General features: G+C 36.3%; 1 protein-coding gene across 9 annotated transcripts in view; it reads right to left on the reverse strand.

Annotated features, from left to right (window-relative positions):
• Positions 1-19,425, reverse strand: part of QKI (QKI, KH domain containing RNA binding) — a 149,431-nt gene that overhangs the window by 49,439 nt on the left and 80,567 nt on the right. For 4 of the 9 annotated variants that reach the window (XM_053937005.1, XM_053937006.1, XM_053937004.1 and 1 more), the window contains exon 4: positions 16,565-16,615. The exons of the other annotated variants lie outside the window; for them this stretch is intronic. In XM_053937005.1, the coding sequence (XP_053792980.1) occupies positions 16,565-16,615 (51 nt within the window). The remainder of the gene's footprint in view (positions 1-16,564; positions 16,616-19,425) is intronic. 9 annotated transcript variants of the gene reach the window in all.

Consider the following 19,425-nt stretch of genomic DNA (forward strand, 5'->3'; position numbering starts at 1 on the left):
TTAGCCTTCAAAATACCTTTTTTTGGTGTTTTGTTTCTGCTTTGGAACCTCCTACTTTATATTATATTTTTTAAGGATTACAATACATATCTTAAGAGTACTTCCTCCAGATGAATAAAGAACAAGAATACAAACACAGTATTACTTTCAATATTATTTAGAGCCTTCCAAGAGTTAAACAGTTAAGACACACTAGTGGTTAAGTAACCTGTCTTTTGAAGAAAATTGAAACACACACCAGACATGGAAACTCCATCTGAATCACGACAAAGAACAAGAAAGCAATACTCCAGTGTTAAGAATCACTTTCAAATACTAATGAAGACAAGATTCAAAGAATCAAACACTCCAAAAGGAACAGAAGTTGCCATTTTCAAAGGAGAGCTGCATGCACTGGATGAAGAAAAGAGAGGAGGAGATGACAAGGCCAATACTGAAGTTACATAAGGGCAAGTGACAAGATGGTCACCATTACACAGATACTCATCACATCCACAGCATCAGTAATCCCAAAGATAAATATTACAAATGTTTTCAGAAAGGGAAAGCATGCTAAACAAAACATTTCAATTTTAAACAACAGAAACCAATAAATTTAAGTAACACATTTGAGTACCCAGTCTTCCAAAAAATAAGACAATGAAACACAACACAGAAGAAACTTCCCAACTCCTTTTTTATTAAACACTAAATAAAGCTAGCTAAATTTTCATGAACCCTCATTTAAATCTGACAATATTTAAAATATAATGTAACAAGTGTAAAAAAAATGGGGCCTCAAAAAAAAAAAGCTTATTACAACTTTGAATCTGTAAAAATTACTACATAAACCCTACTTATTTAAAATTTAAAAAGCTGGGTATAATAGAAGAATCTCCTATTTGTAAGATAAACCCTTGTGGCTTAACCACAATTCACACTTCAACTTCGCCTTTTTTTTATTGCAAATGTGTCTTTTCCCCCAAATTTCATGAAAAATTCCTCCAGGAAATCAAATGTATTGAGGGAAATGTTCTAAGATTTAATACCAACAAATGTTTACAGTGCCTCATATTCATATACACCTGAGGGAGCACTGCTCCTTAGAGTGTTTCATTTTTAATTCAGCTAAGTCTGAAATGTTCTGTGGAATACACAAGGATAAAAATGAAGGGGGGGTGTGGGGGGGAACTGAACCATGAGAGATGTATGAAAAATGTATGTTAAAGAATCAGTACTTTGAAACTACTTTTCTCTATGTATGTAATGTGCATATATCCACTACTCCACACTATCAGATACAGTGGTGTGTTCTGTTGTTTTTAATGTTATCTTTGCAGACTTTTTTAACAAAGTGGCTGTGAAAATAGGTCTGCCAGTTTCAGAAGCTGGAAACAAAGAGAAAAATAACTCTCACTTATGATATAATACAGAACATGATGCAAAGTGCAGCTGAGTTATAGCATGCTTTCTGTTGAAATGTAATCTTTGAAAGAATTGTCTGTGACAAGGTAGTTGCAACTTATTAATTCAATTGTGATCAAAACTCCACTATTACATTTTAAAGAATTACATTAATTTTTTTTTTGTAATCCAAAGCAGGAGTGAGTTGATTTCTTTTAAGATGGTGACAAGCTATATCAATATTAGGTAGTATATAAAATAATTTGTTACAGGTATGAAGAATGAGAGAAGGCTCCTAAACCAGCAGAGGGCAGAGGAAGAAATGTGCAACTACCTCTTTTCTTGCACTGACTCACCGTTGGAATGGGAAAGGTCTGGTTACTAACACCAGACACAAGAAACCTGCACAACTATAGTAACACAGGAGGCAAAACAAAACAAATTTTAAAAGGCCAAGAGGAACAAATAAGAAGGAAAGGTGTTCCCAAGTAAAGCAGCAAGTTCTGTTCCTGAAAGACAAGGAATGCCTAAATGCAATTTTAGCTACCATGCCCCACCATTAAACACCATGCACCACGTTTATAAATAGTGTGGGCAAACATAAAGGGGCTTTATGGTGATGTATCCTTTTCTCTCATAATGAAAATAATATGGTGCAAAGTCTCCAAAACTTGTTTCAGATTAATATTACATCAAGTATTGGCACTGTACTCCAAAGTAGTCTGTTGCAGCATGAGAATTTTTTGTTCAGTTTAAAAAGAGAACAAAAAGCTGCAAATAGGACTAACAAGCTGCATACAGAACAAACAAATTATATTGAAGATTTTTTTTATCCCCTAATTTATTTTTAGGTGGAACATGTTGTGTGTGGAACAGGTTTATAATCACAGGTATTAGTAGGGTGAGACCTCACAGCACAAGCAATCACACAAAGTGCTTATCAGTAAGATAACTGAAGTAATGTATGACTATGATAAGCTTTTCTACCGCCATAAAGCACAGTAATAAAAGCACGGTTGTTGAGACTGCTATTTATTAAGCCAAATTCTAAGACTGAAAGAAAGGCTAAGAAGAATAAAATTTTGCACTATGTTTAAAAAAGAAGAAAAAACAGAGTTTGGAATGGGCTTCCAATTTCTGTACCTCAACAAACTGGGGTTATGATTTCATCCAGCGCTCCCATTCTGTCTCACAAGATGGTTTTCTTAGTGGGTTGACAGTTTTCTAAGAAATGTCTTTGATTGAGAATGCTAGTTGAATGTTATACCAGTATGTATATTTCATTATTTACGGGTTTGGTTTTATCCAAATCGGGAAATTCAGGTCTTTATTAGCTCATTCCTTCCAACAGAAAGTCAGGTGCAAAACACAGAGTTACAGTCATGAAAGAGAGGTAATCTGCAAACCTCTTGCACTTAAGAGCTACCATTTTTTATGTTACCTCATTCTCCTTTTACATCCTAACAGGATGGTTTGGAAAAACATTTTTCCCCAAGTAAAATCTTTATATTAAACTAGTCCTCTGTGCAACAAGTCTTGAACACATCTTTTCTCAACCATGTTTTGTTATAGCAAAGCCTGAACAGCAAAGTTGAATATATCTGGAACACAGGTAGGAAGGTATCTTTCTGAAGACTCATGAAATATAGTCCAAGATTTGAAAGCTTGATTAGGGTTTTCTTTTGAATTTTTTGGGGGAGAAAATGGTGAAAAGATGGGGAGGAAAGAATTACTAGAACTTGCCTCATTGCATAACTTGGTACAAAGAAACTAAAAGATGTGGCAGTCTTGAAGTGAATTGCAGATAAGACAAACCAGTTCACTTCACAGATTCAGAAAATGTCTGGGGTGGGAAGGGACTCTGAATATCATCCAATCCAAGACCCCTGCTCAGGGCAGGGTCAGCTCAAGCATGTTGCTATGGGCCAGGATTTAAGTATCTCCAAGGACAGAGACTCCATCCCCTCCCCCGGGAGACCTATTCAGTGTTCAACCAGTGCTCACTCCCAACAACAAAAAAAAAGCTTTTTCTTAGGTTTAAACATAATTTCTTTTCTTTCAATGCGCACATTGCCCCTTGTCCTTCAGTAGCAACTGTTGATCCATTCAGCCTAGTTGCCAGGTCTACCTATTGAAAAACCAGTCAGGAGCAATAGAAATTGCCATGAGAATTATTTTGGGAAAGAAACATTTGCTACCACAGCAGGAAGGGCATGCACACTGAAGGAAGAAACAGCATCAGAGAAATCAGAAAACCTGACTAAGACTTGGGGAAAAAGGAATTCAATTGCATATATTCAAAATTCTACTACATACACAAGAAGCAATTGGCAGCGTGAAGTCTTCCTGCATCCCAGAGACTGTCTATGGAAGAATTATACATGAAAGATGGAGACTGAAGATGTACTACACATGAACTACAAAGTAAAGTGATTTACACCACAACCATGGGGAACAGCAATATTAGGAAAGCTTAATTATAAACAAACTATCTTGTCTATTAAATTAAAGAACATTACGGACAACATAAATGGCAGATGAAATTTCACTGTGGTCCTTCTTTGGCAGAAATTTCAGTATCCTTAAATATAGCCTAATTCTGTAGACAGATATGCTTTCATTCTCTTGCCTGTGCATATACACTCATTAATCCTCAGAGTACCTATGCACAATAATGGACTACTCAATATTTATCTCACTATTAGGGTCAATGTATTAGGTAGTTAAAAAAAAATATTGCTACAAGTCCTTAAAATTTAGCTGCAGAAAAAAAAACTAGTGTAGCTACAGGAATTTTCTTGGGGAGGGATTTAGGGGGAAGCAGAAAAGCAGGTAAAGGATGCAACTGACTTGAATCCATAAAATTAAACTTAAATATTAGAAAGGTTATTCCTTCAGAGGGACTACTGCAGTCCAGCTCACTGTAAAACTGTATCTCATATTTTCCACACACCTCACCATACCACAGTAACTTCAAGTTGTGCTCTTGCACCTCCTGCATCTTGGGCCTAAATGGCCATTGCTATTTACACTTCATATCCCATCCCAAAGCTTTCTTCTTAATTCCTCAAGCTCTGACTGAACAAGACTGAGGCAGCATCTTACTAGCCTTCTGTAAGCTACACAAAGCAGATGACTGAAAACTCCTCTAGAATAGAGTATGAAGTCTCTTCTCTATCTAGCCAATACATTTCAAACAACTTCAAACCCAAATGAAAGAAGCATCAAGGTTAACTGAAATTGAAAAAAATATTCAAATGTTGGAAAAGGAAAATATCAACACAAAGAAAGTCACCAAAAATATTTCATCATCAACTAAAAAACCCCTCAGATCTTTTTTCTCAGCCTGAAGACCTTCACAGTACGGCCAACTGACGAAAAGTATGTTGACAAATTAAGAACTGGTGAAGTAGGATCCAGTCACTTCCAACTGTCAGAATACCATTAAAGAAAAATGAAATAAACACTAATGAAAAAATACTACACTAGTATCTGTTTATATGCACCCAGAGAAATATTAGTTAGACAATAAAGAAAGAATGAAAGAATGCATGCAATGTGGTAAGCGTGGAAGCAACTTTCCCACATGGCACTTTTTTCAGAAAGCTATGGGCTATTCTATAATAATAAAAAAAGTGCAGCTTCCATTCTGTGCACTTTTTTCCACTCCATCTCATACAATTTCCTGTAATGTAGGCCACTAAAAAGATACAAAACCAGCTCAGTACCAACAGCAGGGAACTTTTAAAGAAGTAAAGTCACCAGTTCAAGCAAGTGTTGAAAATGACCTTTAGTATTCTCACTCATCTTGAAGTGATAGGCTATTAAATTCTGTTTTCACCAACCTATTAAGCAAGCTGGTCTCCATACTGAATGACAAAAACCACAGAAAAGATAGAGTAAAAGGCAAGAATGTTTTCATATAATGTCAAATTGAACACTAAGATTAAAAGGCAACAGAATAGCTTTAGTCCTTCAAATGATACAAAGGTTTAATTCAAGTACACTAAGAACTTTAATTAAAAATATCCTAAGATAGAAAAACCAGTATAATCACTCATAGCTATTTCTCAGAGTCAAATGGAGGAGGTAAGATGAGAGAAGAAATTCAGCTACTTAGTAAAAATCTCACAATATATTTTGTCTAATAAATTGTGCTGTAGTTACATTAAAATTGATGGTAGGTCTAGGTGAATATTTCTTTCCACCAACAAAAACATTCACACATATATATCAAAGTTTCAAAAACAATTCAAATAACAGTTTAAAAGAAGCTGTGTGAATTTAAAAAAAATAAAGCTAATATGTTGATTTTAAATAATTCTGAAATTGAACTTAAATTTAACTCAAAAGTCACAAATAAGGTCCAGTCCTTATCTAATTTTAGTATTTTTAAGTAAGACATAATATGTATTGTAGCCATGCAACAATATCTGAACTAGTAAGTCCAAAAGAAACATTATTCAACCATTCAATACAGTCTACATCTTACTTTACAACTTTTTGTTGACACAGCTGAACTGGTAAAACCAAGTCAGAGGAATCTTAGAGGAATGTACTTTGCCCTAAAGTCATATACTCCCAACCTTGTGGGAGTTGTCTGTCTTGTGTTGTTTTATGAAACTTCTGTTCTTGCAACTGTTCTGCCAACCTGAGCTACAGAACTGTATTTTAAAGTTCTTGGCTTCTCTGCTGCAGAGATAGCTCAAAACAAAAATCCAGAAGACAGGAGATTTCTGTAACATTGTGCAAAGAATAAACCACTCAGTCTGCAAATAATTCCACATCGGCTGATCCGTATTCATGGGAAGTCCAGACGTAATGAAGCAAAAATCCCTTGGATAATCTCTTACTGTTGTATTGCTGCATCCTTTCCTGAGCAGTGTAACAACTTCCTAAGGTTCACTGCCCTTGCCAGGCCCTTGCTGCTCCCTCTGGGACTGGCCCAGCACCACAGCAGCCTTTCAGGCCACATGCTGATGCAGCAGATGCCTCTCCACTTCCCCCCCCACCATCTTCTGCTGGACAAGGGAGTTTGCAACCATGAAGGGCTACAGAGTGCCAACACAAGGTCAGTGCTGTAGCTGGGAAAAGGAGGTGGTGGTGAAGGACCATATTTTAACACATAACTGCCCCTTAAAACACTGTCTCACCATGTCTCATGGAAGTATCTTAAGTGAAATCCAATTATGCATGTGCCAGGGACAAAACACAGTCATCTTTCTTATCTGGTATGAAGCAACCTGCTCATCTGTGTGTTAACTGATAGCTTTACAGTAATAACTGTAAACTGGGGCTTCCTCCTTCCATTTTTGTGACTGAATCTTAGGTCTTGACAGGATTGGCTGATAAAAAACAGAGAAAAAATTCTGAAAAACAACGCATCCATCCTCAAACCTGTATTTGAATGATACAGTTCTGATATCAACATTTCAATAGAAGTTGTTAATTTAGATGAGGCCTGCAAACAAAATAAGTGCTTAGGTAAGTACCAAAAATAGAGGTTTTTATCAGATGAAACTCCAAGCCAGCCCCGCAGAAAACCAGTTTAAAATGATGCACTAATTACAGTATCTGTTTGAACAACAGAAGTAATTTTATAACATGAAGCATCAGAACACACTGATTGTCCTAACCCCTGCTGATAAACTGCTTTAATTGTGCAGTTACAGTCAGGCAAATTAACACAGACTTCTGCTCCTACTGAGCTTCTAATGGCAGCAGTTCACAAGCAGAAAGCTGGTAAAAAAAAGGAAGGTTACAAAGGTATGCTGAGGGAATAGCACCCAGTCAGGGAGAACAGGGCAGCTTACTCCACATTTAGAATTTCTGACTGAAGTTTTCACCTATAAAAACAACGGATCAATTGCTTACATTAACCATCATACACTTGTTGTTTTGATTGTCACACAAGTTAGTGCTATTTATCGAGCCTTTAATTATAAACTATTATTGTATACCAAGCTCCCACACCAAGATAATTTTGTATTGAGAAAATAAAAAAAAGTGGGTGTCTTCCAGCACACATTAAACTAGCCAGTAGCTGTCAAACATTGTCAAAGGGCATTATCTAAAGCATCTTTTAAGAACTCTTCTTAAAAAAAAAAAATAATCAGGCGGCATGAAACAACCTAATGCTTAAATGACACAAGAGGATTCTGTTCTCTGTCTCAAAGCCTCAGCACAGACATTGCGCCCAGGAGACTTCGAACCAGGCACCGCCCCAAGTTCAGATCTGCCCTGCAGTCAAAATGGTTCCTAAGGCTCCAAACAGCGCCCGGGATGTTCCCAAAGCCGCAGCTTCCCAGCACGAGTGATGGAGCCGCCGCAGCCCCGGGGGGCTGCAGACACAGGAGGAAGGGGCTGTCACCGCCGCTGTCACCGCCGCTGTCACCGCGCCGCACGGGGAGCGCTCCGCAGAGCCCAGCCCGCAGCAGCTTGGGCAAAACCGGGAACTTTTCGTCAAACTGCCTACAGGACTGCACCTCCCCAGCAATTTCTGCTTGCATACTTCTCTCAAGTTGTACCCGTGTGAAAAAGAAGGTTTGTGGAACAAGCTGTATTGTCGAGTGCTAGCAAAGTCCTGGAGCCTGTTAAGACTGAATACCTCACTGTTGTGGGATAAAAGTAGAAAAGTTTTGCACACATCATTATCCACAGGGAAATAAATGAGAATTTAGTACATAAAGTGCACCGTGTAAACTCAGTATCTGGACATATTCGTTAGAGATGAATGCAACTTTTACTACTGATACCTAAAATTACTATGAAATAACAAACTTTACCCAAGCAGAGGAATGAGCCTGTTCATTTCTCTTTGTACTACAGCTAAGAGTTTCAACACTTTATTCCTGGCATAGTAAACTTTATATAGATACAGTTACACTGATATCCAAGTATGGTTTTATTCCCCTACAGAAAAAGGAATTTCACAATACTTGGATTCTTTTTACACACTGACCACTCACTAAACAAACATCAAATTCCCTTGAAAGAAAATGAAATACCTGTAAATCCTGAATGCAAGTCTTCTTGGTTCAGAGTTAGCTTTAGGGAAGCTAACTCTGAAGTACCTCTGTATTCTGAATTGCAAGGTAAAAAAGACATTTTTCAGTGCAGGCTTTGACCAACAAAATGTAATCTGTGAAAGTGGACACATTCCTCAGAGCATTCTCTAATCAGGAAATACAGGCAGAAAGTGTATTTCAACTCATGACTCAAGTCCATTCAACATCAGTTAATAATGAAATTAACTTCAAAATAATCTGCAACTGTTCTAAAATCACTTCTGCATATTGGCCTCTGAGTTTATGAGCATTATTAATCACTATAAAGCTGATTCCACTATTCAGCTTTAGATGGACAAAGTATGACAGAAGTATATGTTCTTTTATATACCTTATTATCAAGCAGCACCTATGTACCATGCATACATAGTAACTTACTCAATTTACTTCAAACACTTTACAATTTTTATTTTAAAAATAATTAATGGGATATTAAAATTATATATATATATATATGTATGTAAGAGAAAACAAATCTACAATGGATCAGTTTTTATGAACATGAAAAAGTATCTCTTAAAGCAGAACCAACATGTCACTAATATCATAGTGACTATATATAGTACTATTGAATTTACTCTTTTAAGTACATTAAGATTCTTTTGTATATCTGAGTTTTTATTTAGGTAGTATTCCAGTATTATGTTTTAATTTAACATTTTGTTTCCTTCTACCCAGGAAGAAGACTAGGACACCAAGGTACTAGCCTTGCTAACACCTCTATTCCACCCAAAAACTTACCAGGGCAACTAACACTCTGCTAAAGTTCATGCTGACAGGCAAAATAGTCTTAATTCAACTGAAATCTGATGACCATATTCCATCTGGGATTCTCATACTAGGAGATCTGAAAGTGCTGACATCCAAAAAGACCTAATATGCACTCCAAAACTAACTCAAGGCATGGCAACTTCAAGAAATTTGCTTGAAGAAAGAAGTTGCAACTCTAAGAAAATGCAGTGTAACTATCCAGTGGTTTGTACGTGTCCAGGACCTGAGCATCAAGATCCTAGTACTGCCTCAAGTAAAAAGTCACCAACATCACCAGATGGTGTTCCAGGAGTGCCCTAATACTGGGCCACAGAAACACAGAACGAGGTGCTTCCCACGTTACCGTCCTGCAAATCATTGCCCAGAAGGTGAGGGGAGAAAAAAAAAAAATTAAAACAAATGGAGGCATCCCCAGCCCAACCATAAAGGACTTCATCAGGAGTTAGGTTCTTGTGTCACTTAGGACTGGAAGCTTTTTGCAGTTGTGAATGATGAAGTAAAACAAATGAATAGCATACTGAGGTGTACCCTTATTTATAGCTTCAAGGTGATCAGCCTCGTATTTCATTTTTCGATTAATATGAAACTTTTACTTTCATCTGTACAATGAACACAGATGGTAGAAAGCATCACAGGCACCTCTGATTTAATGATTTGGGAATTTAGGAAAACATCTGAGCAGTGATTTCATATTTTGGCTTACTGTATTGTTTACAGTAAAATGCTATCACTATTCCTCAACTGTATTTACAGGGAAAAAACTGTCTGCTCATTGGTTTCTCAGTCTTTTAGTTTACATACTATACCATTCCCAGGTATTTCTCTGAGAATCTTTTTTTTTTTATGGTTAAGACAAAACCAAGCAAGCAAAAAAACAAAAACAAACAAAAAAACCCCCAAGAAACTAAAACCCCAATCCCAAACCACTGTTCTTGACTCCAATCTGGAATGCCATTTACAGCATGCTGTATTCGGAAAACTGCACTCTATGTTTCATTAGACACTAGCACTTCACCAAGTAAAAAAACATTAAACAAATTATACTTTTGTGTTCAATGGGTGGTATGATTAGCACCTAGACTAGTAGTGTAATTGTACATGTTCTGGCACATTTTCTTTCCTCTTTTGAAGCACTATCTTGTAACTTACATCAACAGTAACTGCTACACATAACTCTGGCAGCTGTCTTTACTGCATTTCAGCCACTCTTATTTCTCCATTCCATGTTTTATTTCCTCTGTCTTGTTTTGACTTGATTGCTGCTTTGCACAGCAAACCTGGCCAATATATTAACATCCCCCTCACCAATAATTTGAATTCAGTGTTAAATTGATCTCTTTCTCAGCTAAATCCACCCTCAAACCTCTGGGCTCCTGCTCTTTTATGACAGCTCCACATATATGTGATGTTGAACAAACTGAAAGGGTCAAGAAGTATCAAACTCACACTTCTCTTCAGGTGCTACTCCTGCTTAATCTAAATACAAATTCCAGAAACTTTCACATATTTACGTTAAAAGCCTATGAAGTGGACATAACTACAGTAATCCATACATAAATTTGTGAAATTTCAGATTTTTTAAAAAAATAGGAATAAGTGACTGGGTTTTCTTTCCAAACTGAATTTATAGACCTCTTAAAGAAAGGAGGGAAAAGAAATATCAAGAGGAGAAAAAACGTAACAGCTAAGTGACCTTTTGGAAGTGCTGGAATAAGCAGTTGCTGATACCTTTCATTTTAGTGCCAACACATCCACACTTCTACTTCCTTCCTCTCCATTTGCCTATTGCTTCCAGAGTCCCGTGGCTCAGCCTTTGCCTGAAAATCTGACAATTCTGCTATTAGCATTTCCTCAAGGAGAGGTTGCACATGCCTCTCATGTGGATAAAAAATGCAAGATACATCAATGGGGTTCCTCTGCGTAAATCTTAGTGAAGGTCTTAAGGGAGTATATTGAAGACAACTTTGTAAAATTGCAATACATATTCCCGCCAACCCTTTGCTTTTTTTGTTACAAAATAACTATAAACTTTTTAAAGAGAAAGTTTTTCTTCCCCATTTTCCCATGCTGCTAACATTTACAGTAATATACCATACTAACATTAACATCATCTCTGAGACTGCTTAGCACTTAGTAAGAAAAATGAAATTTCACTAACTCCAAAGCTTTGCACGCAATATACAATGATATTACAACAGAATAGTTTTAACATAAACTTACATTGAACACCTTAACATAACCTCAGTGTGCCAAGAAAATTAAAAAGCACCACCTCTTAGCCCACAATATAACGGACAAGTTTCAGATGCAGCATACAACTATGCATAGAAGCCAAATTTAACAAAATAAAACTAAACATTCTTCCCTATTTCCTCGCCTCCCCCAAAAAATGAAGTAAAAAAGGAACAAGTTTATATTTTTTACTTTTTGTATGTGCAAAAATGTGACCTCGCTTTAAGAACATGGAGTTAGTACTGTTTCTATAAACTCAAATGAGACTTGTAATATAAATAAAATTATTGTTACAATAATACGTTGTTAGCTTTATTTTAAGACATTGTGATCTCTAGGTTATTACTGTTTGTCAAAGCAATTAAAAAAGAGACTCATGACTCAAACCAAACATACCTAGGTAGTAGTTTACTAACTTCAAGGATCTCAAATAACTTCTCTAGCCGTAAAGAAACTGTTTAACAGCTCAGAGAAATAAGAAAAAAAAAAGGAAAAAATTAAAAGAGCTGAAACAAACACTCAACATCACTGATTTTTTCAGAATGGTTCAGGGACAGGTTGGGGAAGGGAAAGGAGAGAGTATATAACTTCAACCTGTAAGACTGCCAATAGAACTTTACTTGTGGGCTAAGTACTTCTTACTTTACTAAGAAGGCATCCAAATGCAGGAAAGAGGCCATGTGCAGGAAAGCAAAGCTGGATTGCTAGGACTAGGCTGACATGGTTGCAATGTCAGAGTTTTAGCTCAAAATCTGTATCTTGCAATTCTTGAGAATGGTTCTTTGTGATTTGGATGTGTAACTAAAGAATAACCAAGTTCTGACAAGAGCAGGCAGAGTCAGACTGGAAAAAGCAGGGCAACAGGGAGGGATGCAATCAATGTTACAACAGCTCTCATACATAAACTGAAGTGCTTTGTGCAATCCTGACCGTAGCAAAAAATGTATCAAGTACTTATATGATAATACCTAGTATTTTTCTTATTTTGCCTTTCTTGTTTAATTTCTTAGGATGAATCTTCATTAATTTCTTGTTTAATTTCTTAGGATGAATCTTCATATACATCCTCAAAGATGTATACTCCTGCTTCCTCTAGGTGTGTCAAGATAGCAAGAAGACTCAAGTGCCCAGGCAGCTAAATGCTACCCTGTACATTTGGATTAGAAGTGCCTCTTATGCCAACAAGAAAGCAGAATGCTAAACATAAACCAAACTTTTCCGTAAGTGGTTGCTTCAGTGAATATTGACAACTTTAGACACAACGTCTGTGCTTACAATTAAAATAGTAATCTTGCATTGTCACTTCAGAGAAAGAAACTGTCCTGAATCCCAAGACAGAACTATTCTGAATTTTCTTGTATAGAAGGGTTTCCTCCACAGGCTTCAGTTTAACACAGCTGCAGGGTAACTGCTCACTCTCACAAGAGAAGTGGCTCCATTCTTTTCTCCTTCCCTCTTCTTTGTACCAGCAGCAGCTCTTGCTGGGGCCTTCCAGAGCCAGTTAACACAGCACAAACCACTGCTGTCAGATTAGGTTTTGCCTGTTTAGCAAGCTGAACTGGCTCAGTGACACATTCCACAAGCAGCAGGCTGAGCCCAGAGGAGGGCACAGGCAGATCTCCCTCTGCAGGAAGCTGCCAGCTGTCAGTCACACCTCTGGCAGGACACACAGCAGCCCAGCCCCTCCCAAAAGGTACTGGGGGTGGGGAGCCCCTTGCTCTGACTGCCCAGGGGACATGCTGGCATTTAGAAGTGCCACCTACACCAAATGTCATCTTACCGCAATACATAAGTTACTATTAAAAGTTAAGTATTCTGAAAATTCAGTTTCCACTCTGAGTTAGGCCTGCAGAGCAATCAGCTTCCTTCCACTTCAAATGCTACATCTCAGATGCTTACCCGAGAAACTAGCACACTATGTCCCAGGTATTTAACAAGGGTGTGTCAAAGAAAAAAACCTCGTCGTTCACAGCATAGTGATTTAAATCAAGTTCACTTAGACATAAAGGTTCGGAATCTTCTTAAAAATGTGTAGTTTCACAGGAGATATTAATGCAAATTAAGTAAATGAACATATTTTAAAAATAAATGTAACTTTGTTACGAAGAATACAGAAAAAACAAATTTGCCATTGAGTACAGAGCTGACAACAAACATTGGCTAACAAACTAAAGCTGCGTCCTTTAAAGAATTCACAACTCCTGCCTCAAATAATCCCAACACACAAGTTTTCCCTTTATTTAAGACCAAAACCTTGCACACAGTCTGTAATTACAGATTTACTGCAGCAGTTGCTTCAAATCCTTGCTACAATTACAGGGGATTTGACACAACCAAGCTACCACCTACATAATTCAAAAGTGTGACCATTCCAAACCTTCTTTACGACCAATTTCATGCAACTACTCTATTGATTAGGATGACTACAGAATGAGGAGTATTCCAGCACATGCCACATGTTCCCAATGCTGGATTAAAACAGTAATAGTCATGCCAGTTAAAGACTGTATAGCTGAGTGCCAGCTTGGCACTGATATTAAATGGCTTTTGAGAATATCACTGAAAACATATTAGGAAGACCTTCCCTATAGCACAGAAATGATAGATGTTCAGGATCACCCTTCACCGCTCAGATAGCATCAATCCAGTGATTTTAAAAAAAACAACCAAACAAAAAAGCCCAACACAACCACCAAAAAAACCAACCCAAAGCAAACAAAAATTAAATTAATCCTTCCAACAAACACCACAAAAAAAAAAAAAAAAAGCCAGCCAAAAAAACCCATCACATAGCAATATGACTTTAACATTGTAACTCCTCATACTCTCTCTGAAGGTTTTCACAGAGAGTTCCCTGGTCCTTCAATGAATCTGTCCTTAAGATCTGTGTTTGGAAGTTTTTATTCACTTTCTACACTTAATGAGCTGAAAACCACAATTTTTTTTAGTTCATTAAAAATACTGTACACTAGCATCAGCTCTATATATAGCATCTGTGCAACACATTTAAAATAAAAACCTTGTGAAATAAATGAAATAAATAATTTATGTAAAGAAGTAATTATGAAAAATTATGTCCACTTTTTAAATTGGAAAACAGTGTTTAATAAAATTCCTGCTCATTACATAAGCACAGAAGAAAGTATTAGCTAGTCATAATTTTGATTCATAGTCAAATATCACAGCAGTTACATCTATACTGGTTTCAGGAGAGAATGTCTAGATGTGCATCCTTCAAGATCCCATTCAATTAGCAATCCTACAACTTCTGTTTTGGACACCTCATCATCCTTCCAAAAAGACACCTAGTTTCACAAGAACTTTTTGAATCCCACAAATTCTGGGAAAATGTACAAAAACATTCACCAAAGGAGTGTAATTTTCTAAAAAACTCATTAAATAATGAATTTGCTGACATCTTCACTTGTATCATTTTGAGTAAAACTGAGTGTGCCAACTAAGATCTATAACTAACCAAATTATCACAGCTCCATTGCAAGTCAAGTAATAAGCAAAATTAAGGCTTACTATGAAAAATTTCAGGTTCTGGTTTTTTCAACACATTTCCTCAGCTAACAATTTCCCTTTGCTACCAAAGATATTAATGCAGGGAGAAATATTATTATTTATAATAATAAAAACAGGACAGATTGAAAGAGGCAAACAGAATGTCATTACAACATGAAGTTACAGAAGCAAAGTAAATCACTGATGTGCTACCCAAGTCACTATTTTAAAAAGAGCAACTTTTAAACAAATTCCACTACACTATCAGAAACACACAAGAAGTTATTTAAAAAACTCTGCTTCTGCTCTTCAAAAGACAAGTTACAAGCTTCTTTCATTAAAATACCCATTATATACATTTTTAGATTGCACGCTTATCTGCCCCCACAAAAAATCAAATGAAAGTTTTACAGTTTAACCTAATATACTTCTGAATTACAAAAGTTGAAGAAGGTAAGACTGGGTAGAAAAGGTCATTATGTGGAAGCTTTTAGTACATTTCACAATGGTTTCATCCACCTCAGAAAATAAGGCAGCATTGTACATGAATTGAAGACGAAAATAATTACACACTTTGCTCACATCCTCGAGAGACAGGTAGAAGAAAGGTCAATTTCTTCAATATAAATGTTTCCTCTTCTTCAGAAATGCACAAGCATTACAGCTTTTTTCAAAATGCATTTCCAAGAGATGACAGGGATCTACTGCCAACTGACAGGTCCTGACCTCCCACCTCCTTTTTCAAATCCTCTCCCTTCTCAAACTGGCACAGGTATTAATTTGGATCAATACAGCTTATTAACTAGCAATTTTTTTTTGTGCCCACTGAACTATTCTCTCACATTAGCTGACCAAAATCTAGCTTCTTTGCTGTTCCCACTGTAACCCTCTAACATGGACTAGAACATTAGTTCCCATCTCCCAAAACAGAAGTTTAGCAAAACTTTCCCAAACGTGTAATCCTGTATTTTTATGCAACAATGCAAACTGTCTGGTTTTATTCACAGTAAGGAATAGGAAGGTCCAAAAGAAATCAGCGAAACAGATGGATAGTTCTTTCCTGTCCCTCTAATACAGCCTTCAAGATGATGTGATGCCATCAGGAGAAACTCATCGTGAGCTTTCAGGAATGTCCCTAGCACAGAAATAGTCACATGTTTTGTACCAGTACACAAGAGGTTGCTCAACTGTCCAAAGTGAGAACACCAAAGAGCTGATTTGAACACCAGCAGCTGAGGGCAAGAAACAATCAACACTTCTTTTATTTTCCTAAGAAGAAAATCACTTATGACGCACCCAACAAATTTTCATTTTGTAGATCAGTTCAAAAGACAAAACTTCAACTATTTTTATCACAAAAACTTTTCTAATATTAGAGCTACATATTTTTACACCAACTGGGTATTGCAACAGTGTGTAACTGATGTGAAACCTGTCTATAATCAATAAAAGCTTAAATATAGTCTTCCTCACATCAAATCATACAAAGCAAATTTAGGAAAGGGGGAGAGGCTGAGGGTCTTTTTCAACCAGTGTCTCCTCAAATAATAGGTGATTTGCAAAAACTCACTGGAATGTTTACAAGAAGTAAAACATTTACTTGCCTCTACCTCCAAAATTGGTGCATCATGGCTGTCTCTGCTCTTAAAGGAGACCTGAAAAGCAAAAAAAAATTGGGCGTGTGCCCTATTTTGCTTCTTTAAGATGTTTGAGATGCATGAAGAGTTGGAATTAGGGCTTTTTTTTTACCCTATGATGGACATAAATTATTCCTTCTTGTTTACACTTGAGACTGAAATTTCAAGAAGCCATAATATAAGACAACCTAGTAAAGGAAAAACAGTGCAAAAATCAACAGAAGCTAAGTCACAGAAAAAGGAACAAACTTTTTTTTTTCCATCACCCCTACTTCTTCAAGTTCTCCTCCATTTTGGTGATGAATAACACAAAATCCTTTTCCAGAGTTAAGCACCACTATTTGTGATTTGCACACAAATTCATGTTTTAACACTGTGCATGCTAAAGGAAAAAAAAAACAGAGAAAAAAACCCAGAAATTTGACTGAGGTTGTAGTTTAAAATTTTAAGATAAAAGACAATTGGAGAAAACTCAAGTCCTTTTCACGGACTCTTTATGGTTCAAAATGAGAAAGTAAGTAAAAAAAAAAAAACAAAACCTGTTAGAAGTTCTCTGCAAATGGAAAAGAGTGAAAAATCCATGAACTGGCTAGCTATAAAAGGGAGACAAACACGACTTTCTCTTCCAATACTAATATAGCCTGTGAGACATTTCCTGTGTATGCTGTAGTGATGCAGTTATCAGAACAGAAAAGCTGCTGCAATGTATTTTCTAAGAATTAGCATAGTTCATCTTATAGCACTAGTAAAATAAAATTTATGCTAGATGCAAAGGAGCAAAGAGTATAGTTTATTTTAACTAATGCCCATCACGGCTGGGGAAAGCAGAACAGCTCATTAGTATTAACTGAGATGGGATGGCACCACGTATTTCCATTCAAAAAAATTGTTCAAAGCCCCTTCCTATTCCTTCCACCCACACTTCAACTATGTAATTGCCATATATGAAAAAGGAAAGTCTAATTTTTTTTTTTAAAGGGAAATTTAAAATGCTGCTTATGAAAAAGATGCAGTCATCAAGAAAAACAAAAGCATGATTCCTAAAAATAAGGAAAATATACCTAAAAAGTACATCCTTTGAAACTATTTAAGACAACAAATTCTCATAAATTATATATCACTGAAAAACAATACTCAACCAGTACAGGGTTGTAGTCAATATTTTAAGCCAAATCAGTGAACTGGCGGAAGGTCTTCATTACATACAAGGAACATGATCTTCCTGAAATGCTAAACCAAGATTAGATAGGCCAAAGACCTGAGCATCTTTACCACAGGTCTGTTACTCAACTCAGTTCTCTATTATCAACAATAATAATGTTACTTCTCCAGCTGCAACACGCCAAAGGCACCAATTCAAACCATACTGGCACTTAACTAAATGCTCCAGTGGCATAATTCAAAAGGGGTTATTTTGGTTTGTGGGGTTTGGGACAGTTGGTTTGTGTTTGGGTTTTTTTTTTTTTTTTTTGGTATATTTTGCTTTTGTGTTTTTTTGGTTGGTGGAGGGGGCATGTTTGGTAGGAGTTTCTTTTCTCCCCATATACGAATTATAACAAGAGAATGGAACTAAATAAAACCAGGAAAAAAAGTTACAAATTTCATGTTTCTTTAAAATATTGGGAAAAAGTCTTTCATTAAAAATGAACTACAATTAAGAAAATGATGTTTCATTTAGAAATTACTTACAGAGGTCTACAAAGAATCAGATTTCAAGATCACACAAAAACTGTTTCAAAGCTATGGAGAAAAAAAAATCACAAAATTATAGAATTTTTTTCTCCTTTCTGCTGAACAAGAATTATTTTCATCAAAAAGTACTTATTTTTCTGGGTGAAATATAAGGTGACATAGCAAGCTAGAAGTTAAAAGTGAAAATATTTTAATGCAGACACTCATGTATCTCATATCATGGAATGTGAAGGTGAAGTTTAACTTTGCAGGTTGAGTCTACTTAATAACCAGCTGTCACTGAAAATAGCAGCCATGACTCTGCTACTTCCACTGAGCTGCCCCTGCTGCTCAGACAATTGTGCAGGGGCCGATTTAGGAAACTCACAAACTCAACTGATGCCCAAGGATGCACATGAAGCAGTGGGAACAGATGTCCTAAGGCCTTTAATGGGAACTGACCATCAGATCAATCCAAACATAGTGCCGTACCATTCACAGAAAACCTTCAATAATTTGCAATAGAGAGATTTTATCCTCTGAGGACTACTAATATGATTAGAGCTCAGGCATTACTCTGCTTAAGAGCGTGTGAGCCTCTTCAATCCTGCGTAATTTGACACAAATGTAAGTAAATACAGTTCAAATTAAATTCTAATTTAAGGATATCTGTGGTTACTTCAATATCCACTATATCACCTTCTTAGGAAAAGTGTATTGATATAGTGTAGAATTCACTTTAAGATTTCCAAACATATGAAAGATACAAACATATTATTTTTTTAAAATTATATTTTTAATACCCTTTTTACTATGCAACATATAGTACATATGCAACTATTTATCTTGATACCTCTTCTGCCTATGCAATTAATTTATACAAAGTATTAAATCCTATTTAAATGTTATGGAACAGAAGTGCCTTACTGACTTTGGGGAAAAAAAAAATCTAAGTAATCAAGTAAAATAAAGCAAAAATCAAATTACCTCAACAATCAGTTTCAATGCTATTCTCCACAGGAATTTGAAAGAAATTAATCTTCTGCTGTAATTTACAAACAATGCTTAAACTGTATACTCAAACTTCTTGCAAAACCATATGGTCTCACAGGGAAAGACACCTTCACAAAAAACTGCTTGCCTAAGTCAGAAAAATC

Source organism: Vidua chalybeata, chromosome 3 (genome assembly GCF_026979565.1).
Source record: "Vidua chalybeata isolate OUT-0048 chromosome 3, bVidCha1 merged haplotype, whole genome shotgun sequence".
In the NCBI taxonomy this organism is placed as follows: domain Eukaryota; kingdom Metazoa; phylum Chordata; class Aves; order Passeriformes; family Viduidae; genus Vidua; species Vidua chalybeata.